The sequence below is a fragment of the Tetrao urogallus genome, assembly GCF_951394365.1.
Source record: "Tetrao urogallus genome assembly, chromosome: 5".
Classification (NCBI taxonomy): domain Eukaryota; kingdom Metazoa; phylum Chordata; class Aves; order Galliformes; family Phasianidae; genus Tetrao; species Tetrao urogallus.
In genome coordinates, this window is record NC_136818.1 from 9,689,986 (window position 1) to 9,717,630 (window position 27,645).

Genomic DNA, 27,645 nt, shown 5'->3' on the forward strand with positions numbered 1-27,645 from the left:
GAGCAATCTGTAAGCAGGGAGATCACTCGACTCTCCCCGAGGCAGTTCAGTGGCAAAGCACAGGCTGGAGCTCAGAGCCAGCTTGGCACAGCCGGCTTAAACCCCTGCAGCAGCCCTGGCAAAGGGCAGGGCATCACCAACAAACACCCGGGGCCAGGGCTGCAGCAGGGAGGCGGCATCGTGCTGCTGAGCAGGCAGGCTGGGAATGCCCCGACAAACACCTGCTCCACAAACAGCTGTCTGCTTGCACTACTGGCATTGCTAGCTCAGCACTGCAGCGGGACACACCTGCTCACATCCTGCCAGCTCACAGCAGGTTCTGGGCCATGGGCTGCTGGTCCCCCACACTGCCTGAGTGCCCAGAACTGCAGGGAAGGTAGAGGGAAGCACGGTGCCTGCATCTGTCTGACACCCCAAACATACCTGAGCCACGCAGAAGGCGGCACAGCGGTCCCGTTCCCCTCCTCATCCAGATACCCCTCCAGCTGGGAGGTAATTTCTTCCCCCCTCTAAAGGTAGCATAAAATGGTCACAGTGTGAATGTGCTTGACCTTTTGTCTTGGACTAATCTAATTGTGTCGTCTTTGTGTAATCAGCCGGTAAAGGTCAGTGCTGTATTTAACATGGAGGCCCTTTAGGTACTGAATTTGCCTTGCAGTGAATTAACTTGATTATATTTCTTTCAAATATGTCAGAGACGAGGTCAGTTTAACCCTCTCTGCGCTGCCCGGGCCCACCTCTTTGTTTCCATCTCCAAGAGGTGGGGCTGAGGAAGAACGTGGTCAGGAACACGTTTGGGCTCTCCCTCCTGCAGCCACGGCCGCTGCCACCACCGCCTTCCTTCCCATCAAGGGTTGTCGAGGGAAGGCAGTGTGATGCGAAGCAGCCCCAAGCGTTCACCAACCGGGATACTGTGGACCGCATCGAAGGGTGAGATTGAATGCAGTGAAAGAAAGATGCAAAAGACTTCTTTGCGAACATGAACCTGTCTCGGTGGAACGCTTCCTTATGACTCCATGTTGTCACAACTGAATAGGACATTACTCAAGTCCAGATTAATGCGTCACCTCTGCTGTTGACAGATAAGGTGTTCTGAATATCCTGCAATAATACATTATACATTTTAGAAAATAAAGGTCTGTGACGCTACTGGGGGCAGTATATCTGAGGCGTCAGGGATGCCACTGCGTGGAGACGGGCAGCTGTTTATCAGACAGTTCAGCTCAGCTGTTCCAGGGGAGCGCACAGAGGGGAAAGCAGCCTTGCCTGACCTCTAAGCACACCACTGCCTCAGGGCTGAGGGTGAGGGGCTGGGCAACTTGCCCTCGTAGAGTTAGGGAGGAGAGGGCTGCTGATGTACAACCTGCAGATGGACACGCACAGGGTGCTGTTGCAGGGCTCGTGGCAAAGCTTCAGTGGCTTCTAGAACTCCGAGGTCTGGCTTTTCTTCCTCAGCGCTGGAAGCAGAGTATGGAAACACTGCTCAGCTCTTCAAATACCTCTCTCCTTCCCAAGCCTTCTGCCCCAGGCAGGATACCACTCGACTCCAGGGACTTGGGCAGGTCATGGCTCGTCATATCAAGACTGCTTTTCCCGCTTGCTTCCCTCTGCTGAGCAGCCCTTATGTGGCTTGGAGGAAAATGCCTCAGGCCTGCAGCTGTACTGGCATCACTGCCGCTGCCCTGGTGCAAGCTCTCGTCAGGCAAAGCTTCACTGCTTTGGTCCACGATGGCACCCACATCAAGCCATCTGCCTGCATGCAGGATGAAGAAAGACCTGCTGACCCCACCTATAGCACCAAGAACACTGTCCAGCACAGGAGACGAGCCCAGAGAGCACTGGGACTTGGGGGAAAAGGCGTGCTGGGCTCCCTTGGATGCGCACGCCTGGAGGGAGAGCAGGGCAGCATCCCAGTGCTCGTCACGGCATCTGCGTCGGAGACCTGAGTGCTCCCTGTTCTGCCCCCACAACCTTCCTTCTCACCGAGTTGGGGGTCAGCGGTGCTCCTACTACGTCAATGATCTGGTCCTTGGCATCTCCCTTGCCCTCCTCGATGCCGAGCCCTGTCTGGCCATCTGGATGGCTGCCTTCCACGCTGAGGGGGCCGATACTACCAGCTTTGGCCAGGGCCTCATAGCGATGCCGTAACATCTGAAGCTCGTATTCACAGTTGGCAAAGGCTTGCTTCAGCTCATACAGCAGTACCAGGTCGCTCCGCAGCTCGTTGAACATCTGCACGATCTCCTCCGTGGGCATAGGGTTGAGATCTAGGGAGAAAAAGGAGCCCTGTTAAACACCCAGAGCTACAACCCTGTGTCTGAAGATCCCTACAGAGGTCCAGTTCCGATGGCAGACCTGCACCGCCCTACACCACGCATCCTGCTGCAGCCAGTCACACACATGGCTCATCATATCAAGACTGCTAGGAACAGCTATGTGCTCTGGAAAAGGATGAGGCTCTGCATATTTGCCCTGTTGCAGCATGTGGCCTGCTTTTCGGCCACAGACCCCTCCCTGCTAGCACTGTGCTCACCCACACGAAGCCCAGGTGTTTTTCCTGTACTCCAAGGCACAGCATGGCTGGAGCTCCAGAAAGCCCTTGAAATGCATATACTTTGTAAAGCGGGAGTGGGAGGGCAGAAATCCCATCCTTGCCCTCATGGAAAGTGAGCTCAAAGAGGCACTCAGATCCTTCCCCAAGGCTCAGCTGGCACTCTCAGCCTCAATCCTACCATTCTACTGAATGCTTATATACCGCAATTAATCTCCTTCCATCTAGCTCTCCTTTAATGTCATTCAGAAGATACACCTATTTTTTCCCTGGACTGCTCCTAAAAGGGGAAAAAAAAAAAAAGGAAAAAAAAAAAAACAAACAAACAAACTCAGTGACTCCTTCAGTTCTAAAGCAGAAAAGTGAAATCAGCCGGGTTGAGCTGCTTTTACCAGTTGCAGGAGGCTTTCAAAACCACACACAGTCTCTGAGGCAACGTATCAAGCCAGGGACCCATTGGCCCAAAAAAAAACTAACAAAAGTTCAAAGAAGTCAGGGCTGGGAGCAGGCTCTGTAAGTAAGCTTTTGTAAATCACCAATAAGGATTTTTATTTTTCATTGCCCCCAAACCAGCGGGGGGAAAAGGAGCCATCAGGAATCCAACCAAAGGGCACCGTGTGCCGGGACCTGACGGCCCTGCAGGCCCTGTCCCTGCTGCATGGAGGGCACCAGCTGCACTGCTTCCCCTCCAGCTACGTGCGGGCACCGTCCATGGCAAGTGAACCCTTCTTTCTGCTTCTAAGACACTAGAGTTCAAGAGTGAGGCTGTGTGTTTACTCGCCTTTCAGCAGAGATGCTCCAGATTTTCACACAGCACGCCGCCTATAAAGGGGGGATGAAAAGTCCCAGACGCATTTTGGACTTGCCACCACGAGCAGTAAATTAAGAGGAAACGAAGCTTGAAAGCGAGACAGGGCAGCCCTGAACAATGTGTGTGCCATGGTCACTAACGCACTCAGAAGTACCTCTCCCGGCAAGGCTGAGATTTGCCTTCCTAATACTGCGCTGCCTCTCTTGATAGTTAAAAAGACCCAAACAAGAGAGAAACAAAGGGTCTTTTAAAACATTTTTCTACTGGGAGGAAAAAAAAAAAAAAGAAAAAAAAAAGCCCTGTGCATCTTGTTCTGGCTTTTACCCTCTTTCTCTTTTTTTTTTTTTTTTTTTTTTTTAAACACATAAAATATTTTAAAAACCATTCACATACTGTTATTCAAGAAACTGGCTGTATTACTAGGGGAAAAAATAGCCCATCTCAAGAACAAAGGCTAGCTCTGTGTGTCTCTTTCTCTCTCGCGTGCCCCCTTTACTCACCTACTCCGAGTTCCATCAGCATCTGCTCCAGGGCTTTAATCTTCTTCTGTCCCACCGAGCTCGGCAGTTTCATCTGGAACACAAAGGTAACAGAGCCACACAGCTCAGAGATAGCCCTCACTCACAGCCATCTAGTTCAAAAGGCAACAGAGCTTTTCTTTTTATAGTGCAGGGGGAACAAAAAAAGAAAGGGAAAGAAAGGAAAATCAAGTGGTAAGAGAAGGAGACAGGGGCTGAAAGTTTTCAGACTAGGTCCGAGGGCAGGTATTGAAAAGCCCGGTCGCGAAGGCTTTTATTTTCTCTCTCGTGTGTGTGCAAGACACGCTGTTTTACAGTTTCCATGTGTCACTGAATTAACAACAAAAGTTCTTCTTGGCTTCAAACCCTCTCCCGCGGTGCCCAGTCCATCAAAGGGCTCATTTACACAGCGGCTAATGTGCAATGCTGCCCTACTTTATTCGCTTTAGCCGGCCTGATTAGACTCATGCGCTAACAGACTCACTTCTCCTTTTACCTGCTGAGCCCCAGACCTGTGGGATTCATTTACAGAGCGGGCTTTATAACAAAGGGGAGAGACAGAGAGAGCACAGTTACTTGACTGGCGGAAGTGTGAACGCACGTTTACATCGGAGCTAAGGGGCTAGGTGAGAGAGGCAGCATCAGATGTGAGCTATGAAAGGGAATTGGAGCTGGCCAGGAGAGGAAGAATGCATACACTTAGCAGGGTCCTTCCTCTGCATTCATTTGGGCTCTAGCAGGAGTGCGAGCTGCTCAGACCAAGCGTTTATTAGATGACAAGCTGCACAAACGCAGCTGGCACAATATGGCAGGGACAACAGGGCTCCAAGCCCTGCGATGCATCTGCTAACAATTGGAAGAACATTCGCTCCTCGACAATGCTCAAAGACAGAGCAGGAGAAAGGCGATTCACAGTGCCAAACACCGTACTGGCCATCCAGCTATGGCTGGGTATGTCCTACTGCACCTCCACAGCCCCAGCTTTTCCACCCACCCCTGCAGCCAAGGATTAGAGGGCACCCTGTCCCATTTTTATACCCTGAGAGTCCTGGGCTCAGTGTCTGGGCCAGCCTGGAGCACCGTGAAATGATCCTGAGAGCAAGAGACTTTGGTCCAGTGAACTGTTCTGCCCCATAAGGAACCACCCAAAACTTTTAGGACAAGAAGTGCAGCTCTGCTTGTGCTATCCCTGACTTCTAGGGCACAAGCCATTAACAGAAAGCCCAGCATCACAAGACCATCGAAGAGATCCAGACACACAGCACGATTTTCAGAGCCCTGAGAGTGTCTTCACTCTTGCCCTCAACACCTACATCACGGTGTTGAGGGCAACATCTTCCTAGCTAGAGACAGGACACCCTTTGGTCAAGCACCAGTGACAAAAGCACTCCAGACTTCAACTCAGCTGCAGCAACACAGGACAAGAAATCAGAAAAGTTCACGCCTGGCTAGGCAGACAGACAGCAGTCGTGGTTTGCTGTGTTGAGGAAGAGCACAAGCTTTTCCCTGAGGAGGCTTTCACTAGCTCAAGGAACTATTAGCAACACAAACGACTGCTCTGGCAAAACCTTCAAGTACTGTGTGACCTGCTCCTGTGCAATGGAGTCTGGTCAACAAACATCAAGCCAAGGCCCTTACTGGTGCTCCCAAAGACCAGAGGATGGGGCAGGCACAGACAGCACAAGTCGATTTCACTACAAATAATGGAACGCCAGAGATGCTGAAGAGCAGTGGGGCTGTTCGTTTAGTTTAAAAATGTATCAATTAAACTTCCTTTCAATTCAGGCAGGAGGATCTGTCCTGTGAAGAGGAAGGCTTCATTGGTTTCTCAAAGCAAGAGTATATTTTAATTTTACCATCATTAAGAAATGTTATGATTTATGTGGCTGCTGTCAGACTAATACCTTTAGAATTTAGCTGGCTAAGCCAATTCATCTCTAAGACTGATGAAGGCTGATTGCTCTCTATGCAAAATGTATTAAAACTAAATGAGCAGTCTATTACTCAAATGCTGCTGATAATCTGTTAGCCAGGGTCCGTTAGTTGGGCTGCCTTGTTGCAGGAGAGAAGTCTTCATGTTCTGTATGGCTCAGAGAGGCCCAAGCTTACTTCAGCAAGTCTTCTTTGTTCTGATGCCTTCGGCAGCTGACCAGAGACGTGCTGGAGTGCTGGGAGTGCTGCATCAGCTGCCCTCGTTTCTGAGGAACGAGGTCACAGCACAGCTCCCTGGCTACTGATGAGCACGCTGGGATGGGTGCTGTCTGAAGGCCCTCTCTCTGCATTACCAAAAAGCAACATCCAGGGCAACCTCAGCGCCTACCCCACAGCTCCCGGGATGCTCTTGGCACTGTTGTGAACTAAGCCCTCTGCAGAGGCTAAGGCAAATTCCTCAGAGAACTCCAGCAAGCAACCACAGCTTCCGAGGTGAATGGCATTTGCCCTTTTCTTTCCTTCCTTACACTAGACTATTACTGTTATTTATTATCTTTAAAGTCCCCGTATAATAATAATACCTGGGAAACAGATTGCTCTAGTCAGAAAACTGATTAGCTGGGATTTTTGAGGTTACTATATTTTGGATGCTCCACTCCTTTGACAGCTTCTCCCTACAGCCCTGTTCGCAGCACCAGCCCGCGCTTATAATTACACCAACGTCGCTTTTGATTTAAGGACTGCAATCCTCTGTCCTTGCTATAAACAACCCGCACTAAACACGTGAACCACATGTATCAGGAGAAAAATAAATAAAGAGTCACAGAAAATTGCGTGGACCAACAGCACGGGGCCCCAGAGCCTCTCTGCACAGAGGCAAAGCCTTGCTGCTCCAGGGAAACTGCGCAGAGCTTCCAAATGATACAGGATTTTCTATGCCTTTATTTAATGCTTGAGACATCCCGCCAACAAAACCTTGCTAATTCACACTAATGACCAGGAGACCTACTGCAAATTAATTGCAAATCGGCAAAACTCATTAAACGAACAAACATGATAAGAAATAACTGAAGATACAACCTCCCCAAACGGACTCGTTCCATTTGTTTCCGCGTGCCACTCAATTTCCATGATTTATGATAATACTTGTAAGCACAGTCATAAATGTATTTATTTCGGAAGAGTAATGATGGCTGTGTAATTGCAGAGCCTGCAACACAACGCCCTGTTGTGTCCTGCAGCATCACCAGCTGGCAGGTAGCAATGAGCACGGGGGTCTGTGCTGGGAATGGGGCAGGCCTGCAGAACCTACAGGAACAGATTCAGCTAAACGCCACTTGTGCTTGTATTTCTATCACCGCCTCAGATGTCCTGCTCTTGTCAATGCTCCATTTCTGGCACCCCCGAAAATCCTGTGCTGATGATCAAACTTTCTGTTTTGGTCTCTCACCAAAAGCCAAGAGTTTTAAATGACTGACCAGTGGTGATTTGGACATCTCACATGACATTTCGCCCTCCCTGGTGCTGCACTCCATTTTAATTCAAGGCAGTCTTTTCCTCGAAGTCATCCTTCCCCAACCCCCAACAAAACGTCCTAAAACCGTTAATGCCAAGAGCTCCACGCTTCTGACCTGTGTCTCTGCAGCTATAAAACTGTGGTTTTACGCACCAGGCCCGTTGTTCAGCATTATAATACAGCTCGCTGACATTGAAAACCACCTTCTTTGTGGATTTCAGCAGCATTCCAAGAAAACTTTCTCATTAGGCACTTTCTTCATGGATGCCTTTAGAGTACCGAGTTGTTTCGTGGGTTTCCAGGAAGACGGAGTGCTGAAGTTTCAGATGAATAATGCTGTCTGCATTTTCTGGCTGAAGATGGGGAAAGAAGGTCAACCTGTTCCCTGCTGCATGGCTCTACTCTGCAGGAACACAGAGCCTCCACTTTTGCACGGTTTTAAGACTCAAGGAAGGAAAGAACCATATTACGTATTTTAGCTTCAGAGCTCTGGAATTTAAAAGACCCCAACAGAGAAACTCAATTTCAAGTATGAATGTGCACATTTCTGGCAATTTAAAGGACTTAATTGCTCAGAACTAAAGCGGTGCAATGAGAAGTAGGTGGGTAATTACAAGGGATATATGCAAAAGTTGGAAAAGTTTGAAATTACACAGATGTTCTCTGCCTCAGTGAATGCACACACCTTCCTGTGTCCCAGCTTACAGCCACAGACCCCGTGTCTTACAACAGTGCCTGCTGCTCTGCCAGACTGAGATTTAGGAAAGATGATAATTAAAAAAATATATCATAGTGCCATGCCATCCCTATGATGCAATGTAACATTAAACACAGTGACCCTTTTGGGTAAGCGTGGGACCATCAACTCACCCCATCAGTGAGGCACAATGCTAAATAAAACAACACTTTAGGAAAACACGTCCACATTAACTTTTGTAAGTGCTTATTTCAGGCTTTGTTTTCAGACAGAAGTCAGACATACCTCACAAATTCCCAAATCAATTGTGCATAAGTACAAACCCTATACTTCAGTCCTCCTGCTAGATGAACCTGGCTTCACACGCTGGAGAACTACACCTCCTCTTATTCTAGAAACCCCATCACTGCGCCAGAGTGCTCTCTTCCCACCTGAGAGTATAGGAAGGCTCTGGCCCAACGCTCTTGCACAGCACAGAGCTCGATGAAAACGGCGAGGGATGCATTTTTCTTCCAGCAATTTAGCATCCATTGCCCTGCAGGTTAGTTAATAACGTCAGCGTTGGAAACATGCTGGATTCACCTTCAGCAGTTCATTCAAGATGTTGCATCCTCCTATTGCTCTCTTAAAAAATAAACAGCCCCGCATTTTCATCCTATTCGAGTCTTTACAGACATGCATTTAATTAGGAACCACAGCAGCACTCACTTAGCCCTAATTAAAGGGCACGTAATGCAACATGTCCACGGTAATGCCACAACCTGAGTTTGATCCAGCCTGCACCATTTGTTCATAACATTTACTCACAGAAACGAGGATGTCATCCTCCCCTCGTGCCTCTGGCAGGCTCCCCATGGACATTACTCTCTCCCACTCTCTTGCAGAGTGCAAAATTTACAACTTCACTACTGAAAAACTGCTAGCAGAAGCAACAAGCACAATTCTGCTAACTGATACATGGGAAGTTCAGACCTGGAAACATATACTTTCCCACCTAACAAGAACGTGCTGACCGCCACCAGACTATCCTACCGAGATGCCTCAGACTGCAATCAATACAAAACAAATAAATTATTAATTGCTGCAAGTAATTAAATTTATCAAATCCAAATAAACTGATATTTTATGGAACTGCTTCCAAAGCTAAGCCTCTGAAGGGACAGTATTGATCACAGGACAGACAGATGTTTCACATGGCCACAGCCGATGAGGTCTGGGTTTGCATTAATGACAGGCAAGGAACAGAGCCAACAGCCTCTGCTACAGAGCAAACAGGCACTGTGCTTGGCCATTTAATTGCGAGGCAGACCAAATAGGGAGGATAAACACACACACAGCCCCATCTTCCCCTCAAGTATCATTCATCTCAGTGCTGCAGTAAGCACTCAGTTCATACTCCAAGAAAAAAAAAAAAAAGATGGAGAAGAAATCACACACACATTCCCCCTACAACCACAGTAAATTCTTACTCATTAATCAGTGCTAAAAACAAAATGCTCAGCTGGCTAGTAAATATTTAAAAGCTGTTGAGTGTGAATATTTGAATCAATGGGTACTAAAGCTGCACTTGAAATTTGCCTTCTTCTACTTTTATTAATTGGTTAGAGGGGCAATTTGTCTGCAGGATGCTGGTTAGCAGAAGGGGCCGCCCTGCTGTTTGAAAGCCCTTCCTGAGAAGATGGCCAGCTCTGAATGACCACGCTGCAGTCCTTCCCGTGGGCTGAGATCTCCACAAACTCCTTTTCACCCTCAAGTTCTGTTTTGTTACCACATGAGACATCACTCAATAGATTTTCCTACAGTTCCTTTGTTTCCGAAGCCGTGACAATAGAGCAAGGACACAGATCAATACCAGAAACACACAGGAATAGGGACAAATGTCCATCCTTTTGCATCCATCACCTTCCTTCATAAAAGCACCACCCTTCCCATTCAGCAGCACTAGCTAACCAGAACTTAAAATCTGCAGACCAAGCTGAGAAAGAAAACGAGCAACTCAAGGTAAAACTCCAAAGAGAAGTGAAGTATGCCAAAGTAGGCCCTGAACAAAACGAAGCCTAAGGTTAAACCGAACATGAAGCTGAAGTTCAGCTGAACATGACATGGCACAGAAACAGTGGTGAATTCAAAACAAGCCCAGCACTGCCCTGCAGAAGCAATGCATGGCACACATCACAGACGTGCGGTTACTGTTGGTTTGGCTGCATCCTGGAAAAGATTCAAGATTAACAGCTCTCATTTTCCCTCCCTTTAGGCAGGCCCTCAGCAAAGCCTTCCTCGTGGCTCCCTGCCTTCCCTTCAGTCTCTTCCTCTCCATTCCCCATACAAATTCCCTACTCATCTCTCATTTCCTCTGGCTCTTTGGCTATCTGCCCTCCCAGCTGAACAGAGCTGGTATAACAGGAAGCTTTCTAGAAGTAACACTTAGAATTAATAATACATTCCTGGTGTTATTTTCATAACAGCTTTACTAACACCAAAGGCAAAGGTGTAAAATTCCTTTTCAAGGAACTCATGAAAGGCTTTACTCCCTTCCCAAACATCTGCTACCACCTCCTGTTCTCAGTGCACCAAGGCAGTACGCTGACTTGAATTAAGATGAAGCTTTTCATAATGCCCAGCTTCCCACTGCCATTAGAGAAACTCACGATCTGTGCTGTCAGGAGGCAGAAGGGAAATCCCATGCAGAGCAAGGGCACGGGGGCTGTGGCCTTCTTTGCCCGTGGCCACAGCCCTATGGAGAACAATAGGAGACTGAAGCCATTGTGATAGAAGGCAGCTTGTCAAACTCACTGGAGAAGATTACACTTCAGCGTCTGCTGAAGGAGAAACTTTCAGTTATGAAGAATAATGGCTGTAAGTGACCATTAATCCTAGGGGGAAAGAAAAAAGTCTTCAAATTCAGCCTGTGCATAAGATATTTGTACGCTTTAACAACAGGGGGAATTTTAAAAGCCTGAGCTGCCGTCATTAAAACTACTAGGAACAAATTAAGTTGAATACAGACCGCTTCCTTCTTCAAGGACACACTTCTATATATTAATTTTAACTCAACTTATCAGACTAATTGTAAATCTTCAGGAAATAAAAGAATATCTCTAATCAAAGAGTAAGTGCCATTAGCCTTGGGATGGTACGATACATTTCTGACGCGTGACAGAAGTTGAGCCCCTGTTCTCAGTGCAAAATCCAGCTGCACCTAATCACAAAGGTGTAAAGCATGATGGCAAAGTACAAAATAGAGACGACAACACAAGCAGTTAGATAAGGAACCCCTTAAGACTTCAGGCAAAAGAACTGCAGGATATCACAAGCCTTCAGGAATCATTATCCAGTGTGCTCAGAGCAAAAGACCTCGCACTGAATGTTGCCACAGTACAGCTTTCCAGCCCAGAACACCACTTCCCCTGCTAGCCCTAGCCTGCTCCCAACTCTTACCAACCCAACACTGCTGGTGTGGAGAGGGTTTGTCATGAAAATCCCACAGCTGAAGTATTTGGATTAGCATGGATTGTCAGCTTTACTTTACACCACTCAGCTCTCCAGCACCTGTCACCAGTTCACAAGGTACTGATCTTATGCAATCAGTTCTCCCCATCATCCATATGTGAAGGAAGTCAACCTATCAGGAGGAAGAATTAAATAAAGAACCCAGGCAACTGACTAAAGACTACAAATGAATTCATTTTGCTGGCTTGGAGGGAAGATTCATGTTTCCAAGCAGCAAAGTGCTATTTTTCCATCTAAACCAGTGATTTGCAATCTTTTAAAATTTGCAAACGATAATACCAGCATTTACCTCAAAAATTGCAAGCAGAGCATACGAAGCTGCTTCAGATCATCTCAGGAGACTGGATACTGTAGGCTGAAAGTTGCTGAAGCAGACTACCATGCCTTAGCTTACCACTGCATTTTCTAAGCATTAAAGAGAACAGGAAGAAGCCAGTGGCACCTATTTTCACAATGGATGGGATCTGAACTGTGCTGTTTGGCACACAAAAAGGCTGCTGGCTTTGCCAGATGGTTCCATCACTGACAAGTTATTGCTCAGTTTCCCTTTCAGGGGGAAAAAAAAAATAAAAAAGATCAACCATCACTTACTAGTTTTCAAAATCTAAATCAATCTCCATAAATTACTCTATTTATCTTAGTGCTGGAGAACACATCTGCCATGCTTCCATAAATCTCAGCGCACACACTGCAGTATGGCCCATAACTTGTTGGATTTTCTGTTGGTGTTTCTTTTTGGTTTGGGTTGGGTTTGTTTTTTTTTTTTTTGGCAGAGGTTTGGCTTTATTTTGTTATGTTGTTTTTTTTTTTTTCCTTCTTCCTCAAGGCTGCAGCCACTTTTCAAACAAGTAACCTGTAGGTGGTGGCACTTCTGCACTAAGGGGTCTCCCCCCCAGCCCTGGCTTTGCACAGGCATGCCACCTTTAACGTGCACATACACCAGCAAGTTAAAGCAGCATCATCCCCAACGTGTTTTTATTGGCAGCCCCAGGGTATTCCCAACAAGATCTGAAACTATTCTGACACAAAAGCAAGCATCCCATAAAGTATTCTTTAAAGTGATCTAGAAAGTGGGGGGAAGGGCAAGAAACCTCATTCGCCACCTTTGCTGCAATAATGCAACTAAGGATTTTTTTTTATTTGGTTAGAAAAAGAAACCAAATTTGTCCTGGGCAAACAGGATTTCGCTATCAAAACCCCTCTGAAAACATTCAGCCAGCCAGGCAGCTCTACCTGACTTTGTATCCCAAAACGTGTCGCTAAGAGACAGATCTCAAATTTTGCAGATTAAACAGCAAGGAAGTTCTTTTCTCAGAGATATCTGAATGACAGGATGAACAAAGGTGCTTTTCCCACACTTATTTTCCAAAGCAACATACTGGGAATAAAAAGGCTAAAAATTGGATGCATTTATGTACCTCTCTCTTTACAAGCCATAATCTGAAGATCCAGTCCTTAAGTGCACCTTCTCACCTACTAACACAGGTGCTCTACGTGGCCTGTGACACTTAGCTGTAAGCTGTTTGGGTCAGACAGCTCCATTTGTGTCTGCCACGTGCGTCCAACAGCCGAGTGGACACACCAGTCACAAACACAAGCAAGCTCAGGTGCCCCTGCAAGGCAATGTGCTGGCTTCCACAGAGCCAGCATTCCTAGTTTCTGAGTCTCCACATTTGTGGCATTCCTTTCTTATTTTAGAGGCAAGATCTTGACTTTCTTTAGCTATAAAAGGAGAACAGGCAGACTGAAAGATATTAACAGAGGTCCCACGGGACCAGAACAACAGCCTACCCTCTGGCTTCGCAGCGTGACACCTGCAGATTTGAAGTCAGGAAACTTGATGCCAGCAGTCTCAGGAACGGCCTGAAAGAGATCGAAACAGGATGTGTTGATGGAGGAAACAAAAATACAACATTTGATAGAGACACTATCTGAAGGGGAAACGCTGTTTCCTATGACAGAACCACCTGCCATGGCCACATGTCAGTGCTGGGGGAAGAGGAAAATCCCAAACAAACTCGCAGGGAAAAATACCGGGGCTAAAGGTACCTCTGCAGAGCTCAAGCACTTTGTTAGTTTGTTTTAAAAGCACTGCTCTCCACAAAGCCTTATCCCCATCTAATGAGCATAAACCCTCACCCTAAATGGTGGTACCACCATATGCATATTTGCACACTATTATCCCTGTCTAACCTGGCCCGTTTCACTGATCAAAATTGCCCAAGACTTCCCAAATCTGCAAATTCTCTGATGTAAGAGCTGAGAAACTTCTGATCTGCACAGATACGAACCCACTAACGAGGATGTGCAGATCATAAGGACGGCACCCCTCCAGGGAAGCCTGCTGTTCATACACATTTTTCCATTTGTCCTTTAATTAGACAGTTCTCTCTTTTCCCCACTTCAAATTTTAAGCATAGTAATATGAGAAAGTAAACTTCTAACACAGCTGCTTGACAGCACAGCACACGGCTGTATTTAAGCAAAATGGAAAAAATAAATGTAATCCCATAAACATCTGTGCTGCTGAGCACAGGTGAGCATATTTTTAAGCGATTAAACCAGGCTATCAGCAGGGCCCTTTGCATAGAATAGTACAGGGCCCCCTGGATGGGTCAGTGATACTCATGATTGAATCTAACAATAGCCACAGTCACTGCAAAATGCATGCTCAATCATATTATTCCAAAAGGAACAGTTATCTCAAATCTCCCAATTTCTTTGGAGACAGCATTCGCCTTGCTGCTCCATCATTTCTGTGCAAGAGGCTCTGCAGCTTGCTCTTTGTTCATTCCACATAGGGCTGACACAAATGAGGGCCACCCCACCATCAAAAGATGCTGAAGGACAGTGACTCAATTCTTCAAGTTCCCTGCCACTGACTCCCACTGCTGTATCAGCTACCTGTATGTCCTCGTTTGGAGATAACACCCTGCAAATCACTCTGCATGGCCAGGCATTCAAATTTTTGTTATCTCTGGTCACCCCAACCATCAGAGGCCCCAGGAATAATTTTCTAAACGTGCCCATGACGGAAAAAGTTATCTCTAACTACCCACTTTTAGGAAATCACTTTGAGATTCAGCAGGTTGCAGCCTCTCTCCCTGCATTATTAGGGAGAAAGAAGGCTGCGACCAAAAACCAGTACTCTCTGATTCCTGTGGATGAAGGCTGGCTTTCAGATGCCCCAAACTCTGCTCCCCAGTCTGTTGCTGAACACCCTGACACAAGCACTGAAGGTAAATCAGCACCGTTGGCTTGGCTGAGACAACTCTGACTGCACTCAGAACACGAGCAATTAAATGAGTTCTTTTGCCTCGCGTGCCTGTACACGCTGTAAACGCTTCAACCTCAATTGACTCTTTGGTAAATGATTTTCCTTTGTTGAAATGATGCTGATGCAGCTCCCGATTCAAATTCTTAGTTAAAATGCAATTTTTTTCTTACCGTTTCCCGGCTATGGTTGGTAATTGACTCCTAATGGACTCTGTCATGGTTGAAATGATGCTAGTGCAACAACAGAAACTGCTTCTCTGCCCACCTTGGTGTGCCTATCCAGTACATGACTGCAGACAGGCTCCAGCCCCACGTGCAGTTAGTGCTAGATTCCCTCATCTTGGCATCCACAGCATCCTTCCAGTCCTATTCTCCACCATCACCTTTTTGTCATTACCACTAATGATGAGCTGCTTTATTCAGAGGAAGACAAGTGGGTAAGCTTTAACAGATCAGCCCTCAAGGAATTCACTGCACAATGTCCCCAGCACTACTGTACTCATTATGTTGGCTTGGGTGTTGGGGAGAAGTTTTAAGGTAGTGGTGGCTATTAGGCACGCTTCACTGGGCAATGACTCTCTAGCATTCACTTCTTCTCTCCCCTCTCTGCACAGAACCTTCTGGGGGATGATGACAAGTGTTCCCTGATCACAGTGTGGATGGACAAGAGTTACTAGTGATTAGATGGAAATACCTGAGATGTAACAGCCCCCCCTTCCTATCAAAGGTGCTGATTTCAGTTCAGTTCACGCTGCCCTCTTTCCAGAAAATGAGATTAAGGTAACATCAAATGTGAATCAAAATCTGTGTTCCGGGCTTCTTAGACTTTAGCTTGGCTCAGAAAGAAACGAGACACAATAGCTCCCATAATGCAGGAGTATCACAGAATGGCAGGAAGGGACCTCTGGAGGCCACTGATTAAGCAGAGACACCCAGAGCAGGCTGTTCAGGCCCATGTACAGACAGCTTTTGAAGCAGGGAGACTTCACAACATTTTGGACAACTTGTTCCAGCACTCTATCACCCACACAGTAAAGAAGTGTTTCCTGATGTTATGCAGAACCTCCTGTGTTGCAGTTTGTGCCCATTACCTCATCTTAGCACTGGGCACAACTGATAACAGCCTGGCTTTGCCCTCTGTGCACCTTCCCTACAGGTATCTATGGACACTGACAAGATCCACCATCTTTCCTCCTGTCCCAAGCCTCCTTTCTTCCCAGCTGAACAGTACCAGCTTCCTCAGCCTCTCATCATAGCAGAGATGCTCTGCTCCATTTATCATCTTGGCGGCTCTCTGTTGGACTCTTTCCAGTGTGTCCATGTCTCCCTCCATGGACACAGCATCTCAGCAAGACTGCTCTGATCACAGCTGAGGCTCAGGAGAGAGACATGGAATCAGCTTGAGAAAACGTTCCTGAGAACCAGGAGCATGGAGGGGATAAAAAACCCGGACCAGGAAAAGAAGGCAGGTGAAAGATGATGGGTCTGTGTGACAACTCTGCACAGCAGAAGCAGAACACCCTTAGGAGAGCAGAGACAGATGTTTTTCTCTCTGCCATGAGGCATGAATGGTTGGCTGACACCATTTCATCCTGTTTCTCAGGTAGGGAAAGGAAAACATTATTTAAACCAGCACTTTTCAAATGGGAGACAGAGAGCATACTACAGTTCTCTGCAAATGGCTGACTTCCAAAATTCATCCAAAGAATATCTGCCAGAATGCAGCAGCCATCAGCCACTCTCCCCTAAAATGCTGAAAGCCTGATCCCGGTAGAACTGCTGAAGCAAACACGTTACCCAGCCAGATCACAAAGAAGGAAGAAAAAAAGATAAACGTTTACAGGCTTCTCTGTCTCTTTCTTCTGTGGCAGCTTCTTCTTGGGAGCCTTGCGTTCAGCGCGTCTCTGTTCAGTGGTGGTGTCAGCAGCTGTGATGAGTTTCTGCAGATCTTGTGTTCTCTTCTCTCTCTCCTTCTTTCTGGTTTCAATTTTGCGGAGCTCCTGAATGAGATATTCCTCTTCTGCCACCTGCAGACCAGAGCACAGAAAGGCGATCAGAGTAGTAGAGGAGGCCTAGCAAGGCAAGGGGGCCATCTACTGATAACAACCATGCTCTGGATCAGCTGACTTTAAGTTCCTCTGCCTAAGCAGGGGGCTCGGATTTACAGAGCACATTACGCTCTGCAGAGCACAGCAAGACAGCTTACAACCTAGCAGGTACTGTGTGGCAACATTCACCGTCCACCCTTCAGCAGCAATCATGAGTGATCAGTCTCCCCTTCAGAAAGGAGAACGAGCACAGACAGAAAGGGTAAAAAAGCTCAAATATGCTATAGCTGCAAATGCAGTGCTATGAAAAGCTGACTCCCCCCAGACATGTAATTACATTACATCTAATATCAGCACACCAATACACGTGGGAAAGACAAGCAGAGTCGTTACACACATAAACTTATCACTAGATTGAGCACCTAACAGAAAAGGAGTTTCCCAAACTTTGGGGAACACACAGCTCCTTAATCTCTAAATCCCAAACCATTATGCCACTTCAACAGAGAGGAAAACTAAGCGTGCCAACTTATAGCCTTTGATCAAGATTTATACTCCAAAGGAAATAATTCTCTCCCTGCTGGGACTCAGGATCTTTGTTAGACCTGTAGATGGTATATGCTCACCGTGAGCCTATGGGAGCCGGAATGAATTCAGATATGAAATATCACAGAACAGTAGGGGTTGGAAGGGACCTCTGGAGACTAGTCCAACCTGCTAAAGCACATTCCCAAGAGTAGATTACACAGGAAAGCACCCAGGTGGGTTTTGAATATCTCCAGAGAAACAGAATCACAGAATCACAGAATTGTAGGGGTTGGAAGGGACCTCCAGAGATCATCAAGTCCAACCCCCCTGCCAAAGCAGGTTCCCTACACCAGGTAATAGACTCCACAACCTCTCTGAGGAGCTTGTTTCAGTGCTCTGTAACACTCAAAATAAAGAAGTTTTTTCATACATGCTTCTGATATCTAAGGACACTGATCTGATAACTCCTTCTATTCAGAGGACTGGAACAGTTAAGTGCCACAATGAAGGTACTAGCAGTTACCAGAGGACATAACTCTGCTTATCCAGCTCTCTCACCTGTAGAGTAAGACTCCTTAGTTATTGTCCCTTTGTATCCTTTAAAAATGAGAAATCCCCCCCCCCAAAAAAGCAGTACTCAGGTGTTGCTGTTTTCTTGTTCAGTCTTTTTTTCCCTTTCCCTATTTTCGGCCTATTTTACCCACCCACTGACGTAAGCCTGGCATAAAAATTTTGGGGGCAGCAATACTCTCTTCTCCATTACCTGTTCTGGTGTCCTATTGTACAGCCTTTCCAGTTGTTCCTTCCTCCTCCTCTCATGGCCAGCATCAAAAACTGGGATTTTCAGGTCTGTGCCTGGAGCTGCACGAATATTAGCCAGCTTGGCACAAATGTGGTAATACCGTTCCTTCAGGTCTTCCACAGATCTTTTCTGAGGAAGACATCAAAAGAGGACTGAATTATGAAAGAACTAAGCAAAACATTGCACAGTAACCAGATAAGGACACAGTAGCTGAAGGATGTCAGGTGGGGTGTAAGAGAACACCTGGGATGAGGATTACCAGGAAACTGACAAACACACCAGAGGCCTCCTCTGAGCTGCTGTCATAACAGCGGCCATAGCCAAGAAGGCATCAGCTGCAACAATTCATTGCACAACATTACGTGGAACCTAAACCATGATCTATCACAAGCACTAAGGGTGTTTGGGCTGCCCAACTGGGCAGACTCTTGTTATTTCACTTTGTTACATGCTCTTCACTCAAGCATGTCAGAAGGCAACAAAAGCCTCCAGCTCTTGAAAGCATTCTGTGGGAATCACATCACTGCCAAGTCACCAACAGGTTACAAGAGATTTAGGACCATGCCACCAGGACTGCATCTTCAGACCACTGATGGTCATTACTTCTCCAAAGAGATGACAGAAGCCTGCACCCAGGTCAAACCTTAAGTCAGAAGTAGCACAAGAAAAAAATCCCAGTCTTCCAAGGGAACATGAGAAGATTCTTCTCCCAGGGCTGATACAACAACAGAGAACACCTATCCTGCTCAGTTAAACAAACTCCCCAGCTGCCTCATCTTCAGGGAATGAGTCGTTCTTCTGGCAGGGACAAACCTAACTTTCTAATAAAATGCAACAGGGAATGAGCACAAGTCACAGTGGATTTAATTACAAACAAAACAAGCAGCGATGCCCTGTGCTGGAAATTCAATATTCCCTGCTGCCAATAATTCATTATTTTCCCCTAATTAAGTTGATATAAAGGGTAATTTGCTCTTCGCAGCGCAGCAAGCCCTACATGTGCTGTAACAGCAAGCTGCCAGCAACACCTTGGCCCTTGGGACTCACCTTAAACTGCTGGTGATCATAGCGGTCATGAATCACCACGAAGCGCAAGTCAAAACGCCGAGCCAAGTCGAAGAGGTGGTCTGTCTCTGCTTTGGTCCACGCATCATCATGGAGATACATCTGGTACTCCTGCTCCGAGTAGACAGGTACCTGCACTGTCTAAGCAGGGAAAAGAAAAACATGGCAGCTCTCTTACAACACCACCTTTCTCACATAGCCAGCTGATAGCAGCTGAAATTCTGGAGCCGAGGGCAAGAGCAGCAGGCTGACAGGAAGGATGAAGGATCAGGGAGGCACTGCGAGAATCCTGAGCAATGCGCCCTGATAGAAAGTGTAAAGTAGGCAGAGGAATTCACAAGGAGCAACACGGGATCTCAGCACCACAAACACGACTACTGCCTGGTAGGCTGAAACCTGCTTCACATAGGCAGAGTCACCAGCCCACATCCCGAAAATAGGTTGCAAAACTGCCACGTAAATGCGAGAGTGAAATCAAGGCTGGGCCAGCTTCCCTCCCTTCCTCTCGCACAGCAGCACCAATACTTTGGCATCAGCTGCTCTGACAGTTGATTCTAATTGAGCTGGGACATGCCTGCTGCCTGGGAGCAACAGGGTAGACAAGAAAGGGTCCTATTCCTCAGTATACTTCCTGCTTTGATACACAACCCACTTCTTTCAGAGCACAATCCACACCAAATACGAAGATCTGAAAGACCAGAGCAGTACAACTGAGACCTGTAAGCCTGGCAAACAACTCTGCCTTTCCTTCCTCATCTACCCTTTTCCTCAGCAGAGCTACAAACAGCACTCCATCCCAGGTGCCTAAAAGGTCAAACCCACACCACATTTTCCTGCTTAAAATCGCTCTGCAGAGGCTCTATCCAGAACACAAGTGTCACATAGTGCTCCCTTAGATTACTAAAGGAACAACAAAAATATTTAAAGTCACTCCCTCCCTTACCACTCCTGCAGTGGAACTTTGCTCTGCCTGATGAGGTCTTGCAAGAGAAACAAGAAAACATCACATGCATGTAAGCAGCACACACGCTTCAAAACCTCCATGCCCTCCTGAGTCCTACAGCAGAAAACTCATCCTCATCAACTCCACACAGCCTCTTTAGATCTCTCCAGCCTTTCTTCCAGCACTTAGGCACGGAAGCATAAAGGTGAAGAATATCTCTTGGAGACACACTGCACACACCTCAGCCTTCAAGCACTACTTCTATCAAAAGAAAAGCCATCCTACTAGACACCATAAGGATGTCCTATATACTTCTTCAGAAAAATTTTCTTTTTTAAGAGTATCATACATACATGAAAAGAGCACAGCCCTGTGCAGCAGATAGCAGGGAAGGTGGCAGTCATAGAAGGGAAGGAGACAAAGAGCAGTCCTCAGACACCTCCTCAGCCTCTCTCTCAGTGGCTCACAGGCTTCCCCAGTTATGACAGTCTACACAGTGGGGACTCCTTCAAAGAGATAACTTATGAGAGTTACTTTGGTTGCCTGTATAAGTCACTTAAGGTTTTAGCACCTTGTGGCCACGCCACTCAGAATTTGCATTTGCAGTAAAACAACTCAAAGCTGGATCAGCAGAAATGGGAAGAGACTTCTGAGCACAAGGAACACAGTTAAGCACTGCAGTGCTGGAAGCAAGTCTTCTGTAAGAAGACAAGCTCGCATGAGATGGGAAGCCTGAACATCAGATGGCCATCAGTTCAAATGCAATACAGCCATGAAGATGCAAACAAGAGTCTCCAAGAGGATTTCCAGCAGAAACTGAAAGGGCTTCAGTTGCATAACAAGACCTTGTCTGGAATACCAATTACAACTCAACTGACCAATGCTCAGAAAAGATGAACAGAGATGGGAACAAGTAAAGAGAGGAGCAACAAGGATGAGTAATGGGGTGGGGAGCTTGTGCTCTCTCCTCAGACTGGATGAGAAAGGAGCCTAGTAGAGGAAGCCTGAAAGAGATCTGACTGCAGGCTTCAAGGATGCTGGACAGAATGCAAAGAATACTCACAGGATGGGAAAAGAAAAAAAAAAAAAGAAAAACAACTGATACAGACAAAGAAATTGGCTCACAAGAAAAAAAAAAAATTGCCCATTTAACATGGAGAATTCAACCTGGAAATGAGAACCAGAGCTGACAGCGACTGGAACAGCTTCCCAAGCAAGCACAGGGGCAGGGAAATCCAGCAAATGGAACTTGATCAGTTTATGAAAGGGACTGGATGGTGCAGGGCCTGAAAGAGACAAGGGTTCAATGGCCCAGAAAACCCCTCTCAGTCCTACACATTTCACACTACAAACTCAATGATGGGCTTTAAATTAGCTGCAACTGCTCAGGAAAGATCCTGGAGCCATGAGACAGTTCTGTGAAAACACCAGCACAATGCTAAGCAGCAGTGAAAAGACAAACTGAACAGTAATAATGACTAGAAAAAAAGAAACAAACCCACCGTACCTCCAGAACAGCAACATGCACTCACAGTCCACCCATTTCTAAAGAAAGGATGTTTGAGCACAGAGGGCAGATGCAAGTCAAAGCATGGAAAACAGTGTATGCAGCAAGGACAGTTTACTGTCTTGTAACTCGAGAGCTCAAAGGCATCAAATGAAATCCACAGATAACAGTTATGAACAACATGGAAGCACCTCTTTGCACTACACAAAATGAACCTGCAGAACTCACTGCTGTACAACGTTCACAAAGCAGATTTCTGCCCTGAATGCACCCACTGTTAAAAACAAGTTCCAAGTTAAGAAATCCCCAAGTGAAACACCAGCAGAAGCTAGCAACACATGTGCTGTATTTGCCCCCTTCTCCTACTCTTTCTCCCAACCTTTATGAACAGTAGTCAGAAAGAGAATTTTGGCTAAGACAAGCCTTTCAAGCCTTTGCTCTGACACCAGCGAAGCTGCTTTTATGTTCTCATTTCACAATGGATCATAGGGGAAACTGGTAGCACAGAGAAAAGGCAAAGCAACTGAGCAGTGGTGCAGGAATGAAGAGTTTGAGTGATCAACAGGACAGTCTGCACAAGAATGTGGACTCATTAACAGGAGTGAGAGACACAGACAGAGGTATCACATATGCAAGAAGGATCCAGGAGAAAAGTAGGGAAAAACAAATAAATTTGCCCCTAATATTACATGGTTGTGTGTGTTCACACAGATGGCAGAGGTCTGTACCACTAATCTGTAGGTTGCAGCCCTGCTGAAGACTCTTCTGTCTGTCAATTCACAGTACGTGATAAAGTTAAGGAAACAAGAATCATATAATTACAACACCCAAGCGTGGTCCCCTGTGATAAACTTGTCTGAACTCAGCCAAAAACTGTTAGAGAGGTAGAGTCTTAGAGATAATTGCACTGCCAAAGTTTCATGCAGACAGCTAGGTAGGTGCCTTGACTAAGTGAGTCCTGTTTCAGACTTCCACCCTAGACATCAGAGAAGAGATACCACAGGAGGCTCTTACCAGCGTCCCAACAAAAGAGAAAGCATCAGTCAGAGTCTGAGCCTTCTAACATACAAGGTCAACCAACTGCTTAACTCTGCAGGATGCCAGGCTTTGTTAGTGCTGATGCTCCACGGGTTGCAAACTTGAAATGTTGTATACAGTTACATACAAGCAGAGCTTCTGCAGAATCATGGGATCACATGCTTTTTTTTTTTTTCCTTCCTCCTTGAGGTTTGCATCATAAAAGGGGTTAAATGACATAATGGAGGCATACTAAGTCTCCTCCATCCTAACTTTTGAGGTCCTGACTTTGAAATATAAATCTTGCTGCAGCTTCCTTTCTGTACGCACATGAAAGCACTAACCACTCAAAGCAGATACATCTGGGACAAAAGACAGCAGGAGATTATAACAACACGTTGTGATAATTTAATATAAGATGCAAAGAACAGGGTACTGCACTGCACTGATACCACAGGAGCAATTTCAGAGGAATGCGATATAATTCAGTATCTGTGTTGGAATCTGGCCAAAAGGCTGCAAGCCAGCGTTTTGGCCAAGAAGCTACAAGTGAATTTTTTCATACTGGGCAAGATAACAAGACTTATGACTTCAATGCCTCACTCAGAATAGAGCATTTTACTACCCACAGCCTGTAATCAGGGAGAGGACATCGGTTAAGAAGCTAATTAGACGGTGCAGTGACTCCTTACCAAATTGGCAACTGCACCCCCGGAACACAGAAATACTCTGGCAAGCTCTGACCACATACTGAGCCCACTCAGCTTGGAGGATTTGGAGACTTCATAGTCTGAGGTTACAAGGCTGCATGCAGTCATGCTGCAATTTAAAATGCAACTGTCAAGTCTATTTCAGCCTCCAGACATTGAAAGAACCAGCTTCCTGTCTGGATACTCAAACAGCTGATGAAAGGATAGTCTGCAGCTGCTATTTATTCACTTCTGTTTGAAATTGACCCCACTTACTTTATTGAACCTGGCGAACGGGTAGTCCTTTCCCTCCTCTGCTGCTCTCCTCCAGTGGTAGAACATAGCTCCATCTTTTCTTGCTGGGTTGGTGAAAGGCATCCACTTCCAAGGTCGGACTTTCTTCGACCCCAGCTTTGCTTTGACCGTTCGATAACCCTGAGTTGTATCACTTGGCAGCAGTGGAGGTGCATCCCTGTGGTGGAGACAAGCACCAGCTGAAGAGAAGCAGGAAGAAGCCCAGGACAAGCCAGAGCTCAGACTCACAGTGGGATTTCCCACAATATCCAGGGCGGGAAAACCTGAATTTCAATTTTATTCCAGGATTTGCGCTTCTCAAACTGCAATGCTAATATGCTCAGCTCTTCCATGATGCTTCAGTGCTGGTCATACAGCAGCACCTAACCCTAAATTGCTCTAAGCCAACTCTAGTGCTGACGTAAGCTAAAGCACAGCTCACAACTTCTAAGGTAAAAAGGATGCGGAGATGATTACATACTGTCAGAGAAACAATTCTCATTGCATAAGCTGAAAGTTGCATGCATCAGAGAACAGAATGCACTGCATGGATAATTGTGAACACAATCACCTGGAAAGCAAACTATGCAAGAACCCTCTGAGGCAAGGGCACAACCCAGAGCAAGCCAAATACAGGATGCAGCAGTACTCTCTTTGCAAAAGTAAAAGCAGGTGCTATTCCCAGCCACAAAAGAAAAGCATTAGATAAAGAGAGGTAATAACACTGCATTGGTTGCACTGGCCTACTGCACATGGACCTAACTCACTCCATACACAAAGCAAACCCCTCAAATTTAGAAGACAGGCAAGGCACTGTCCACACAAGTCCAAGAGAGGGGCATGCAAGTGGGCCAAGCACAATGGGCAATGATTCTGGAAGGCAAGACTGCAGATGCACGCAGATTCTGCCCTGCCACCAAAAGTCCAGGCTGCAACCTGTACAGATGAACTCAAGCTCTTACTTTTTGTCAGAGTAGAGGAGTGCATAAACTTCTCTGTGCATTCCTTCTGGCCTCTTAAACGTCAACGTCTCTGAAGATTTCTTGGATTTTTTCTGAAACAAAATATTTGAATTTTAGTTTCAGACACGGCAAAATCCCCAAAGGAACATATAAAACTACAAGAGCTGGAGCTCTGTTATGTTCATCATTTCTATCTGTTTGTAGACACCTTGAGTTTCTCCAGAAAACTGCCAGTTCCTGTGGAAGACACTGACAACAAAGCACGCCTGCTTTCAGTGATAGCACTCACTGCTGCTCAGACACCTGCTTCTGAAAACACTTTGATCTGCTGACCTTACAGCAGCCCCACATCAAAACTAACAGAAGAATCACTTGTACAAGTAAACCCTCACTCCTGTCTCAAGTGTCATATTCACACAGTAAAGCTTCTGCTGGCTTTTTGCTTTTTCCCCACGTACTATCCTCATGTTGAGAATTCAGGACAGACAAATCAATCTAGCCCTTAAAAAGCTTGTCAGAGCTGATGGTTTCTAAGACATAATCCATCTTCTATTACCTACACGATTTTATGAAGAAGTAACATTAAGTACTGCATTATCAAGGTACACTTTGAGTGAGCCAAGTTTACTGAGTAGTCCGAAACATTTGGTCTTTCTAACTACTTACCATATCACTACTTCTAATAGTGCTTACCACAGCACTACCTCTCTTAAATAAGAATATTTTGTGACAGTAAAAGTAACTCCATAACGTAACTATTGAACAGACACAGTCAATTCTAATAAGAAAATTCAAAATCCCATTTAAAAAAAAAAAAAAAGAAAAAAAAAGCTATTATCTTGAACTACAGCTCCTCTCCATACAACTTCATTACACACGTTCATTATATTAGTACATTTTTACTCCTAATCAAATATCTTTCTCTGTGCTTGTCAATCACTTTGCATAGGAGCAATGTAAGGCCAGCCAGGGCAGTTCCCCACGGGTCACCATGTGACCTCTTTGAATACTGGCTTCCAAAATTCCCCCAGCGTTTCCAGATTTATTAAAAGTTAATGTCAGCAAGTCAGAGATCACCTCAGCCAGCTCTTTTAGGACCTGAGAACAAATTACCTGGTCCTGTTGATTTAAATGTTTTTTATGCCCAGTAATTTTTCTAAAGCATTCTCAGTCACTAATGGACTGGAAAGTACTTCATCGTTCTCCTGTTATTTAAAGACATCAATCTGAATCTTTTCTAGTTGAGAACAGAACTATTTCCTGAGCAAGTGCTGCACGGTTATTACTGATGCTTATCTCTCTCTGTGATAATGGATTATGCCTTTGGAATGATTTCATTTTTGTACTGTGTAGAAATTCCAAATGCTTCGCTCCCAGCTGCACACAGCCTCCACCACTCCTTCCAAAACCTCCCACTTTCCTTCCCTTTCCTCTCTCTTTCCATTAGACAGCCAAATTTGACAAGAACCCCATTTTGTCTTCCACTCCAAAGGAGACAGATATTCTCAGTACTCCTTCCACTCTGCTAGCCAAAAAACAAGTGCATCTCAACCAAAGAACTCACAACTCTGTGCACTCAGCAGCACAACATCACAGGCTGAATCCAATCAGTGAACTGCTTGCTGGACACACTTTACCATAACAAATGATTATCAGGGATTGTAACACTTCAACCTTCTAATTAGGGAGAGTAATCAGTTTTCCATTAGCCCAATTATAAACTATGTGCTCTATTCCCAGCAAGGCAGTCACAGAATCACTTCAGAGCCAAACATTCCAGTGGAAGTAAGCAAAGACAGTAAGGAAGGGAGATGGGGGCGTTTTTCATTTTGTTGTGGCTGTTCTTTTCATCCAGTACACAGGCTTTACTTCAAATGAGGCCATCTCTGCTACAGACAGATCCCTGGGGATTTCATATCCCCTGCACCATTTTCCAAGCACCTCCACATCCCATTATTAGCTGTGAATTGATCTTCCCAACACCTTGCAAAGCACGGAACAGTAAGATCTTGCCTGAATTTAAAACACAAAAGGCAACAGCACCCAATAGAATATTACCACAGAGAATGCAGCATGCTTTCTTAACTATTTCCCAGCTTGCCCACATTCCCACAGGCAACACTTCCCAGTTGTCCCAAAGACAAGGCACACAGCTCGCCCACATGCAGCCTGCTTGTTCAGTTTGAGAGTATTTATCATTTAAACAGGTCAGACAATGCCTTTGTCTTCTCAAGCAGAGCTGCTTTGTATTACTTACATATGTTTGGGGACTAGACACTAAACATCTTTTTCTCTTCCCCCCACTAGAGAATTTTGGAGACAGTTGAAAACATCCTGAGTCCAAGCCTAGCTCACAAGAACACTCTCTGCACAGCTACAGCTTAAATATTGCCCCAAATGCTACAGCACCAGTAACTAAGAACTACAGGAACCCAGGAACAGAGCCCTGCAGGCATGTCTAGGTACACCACAGGAATCTGAAAATAAACATGCTATGACAGGAACGCGCTTTATTCCATCTTTTCTCAAATATCCACCCCAGAGACCACACAGCAGGTCCATCAGAACCCAGGAAACAAAGCAGCAGCCGTTTGGCTGTGGCAGTTCACCTTATCTGAGTTGATGATATCCTTCTTGTTGATGGTGCCCGTGTTCTCAGACTCCACACCCCCCAACTCCAGGATGTCCCGCACATCTGCACCCGTTGCCATCTCGCTGCTTGCCTGCTGCCTTTGCCCGCCACCGTCCTGTCCAGCTCCAGGGAGGGGGAGAGCAAAGAGCTGGAGTCAGTGTGCAGCTCCTGGTGGTGGCACATCCACTGAAAAACACACATGTGCATATATGTACTGAGCTGCACGATGCAAGTACACATATACAGATACACACACCCTCATATAGGTACACAGACATGCAAACATATACATACACACATTTAAGCATATGCACACACATATATACACACATTTATACATACACACA

The 27,645-nt window shown here is 46.0% G+C and overlaps 1 protein-coding gene across 1 annotated transcript; it reads right to left on the reverse strand.

Moving 5' to 3' along the window:
- Positions 1-1,920: 1,920 nt before the first annotated feature.
- Positions 1,921-27,377, reverse strand: DMAP1 (DNA methyltransferase 1 associated protein 1; the record flags this gene model as incomplete). The annotated part of the gene is made up of 9 exons (XM_079536297.1): positions 1,921-2,267; positions 3,863-3,935; positions 13,327-13,398; positions 16,653-16,838; positions 18,151-18,318; positions 19,237-19,395; positions 23,687-23,882; positions 24,667-24,758; positions 27,276-27,377. The coding sequence occupies 9 exons, from the start codon at positions 27,375-27,377 to the stop codon at positions 1,921-1,923; spliced, it is 1,395 nt and encodes a 464-aa protein (XP_079392423.1).
- Positions 27,378-27,645: the final 268 nt, after the last annotated feature.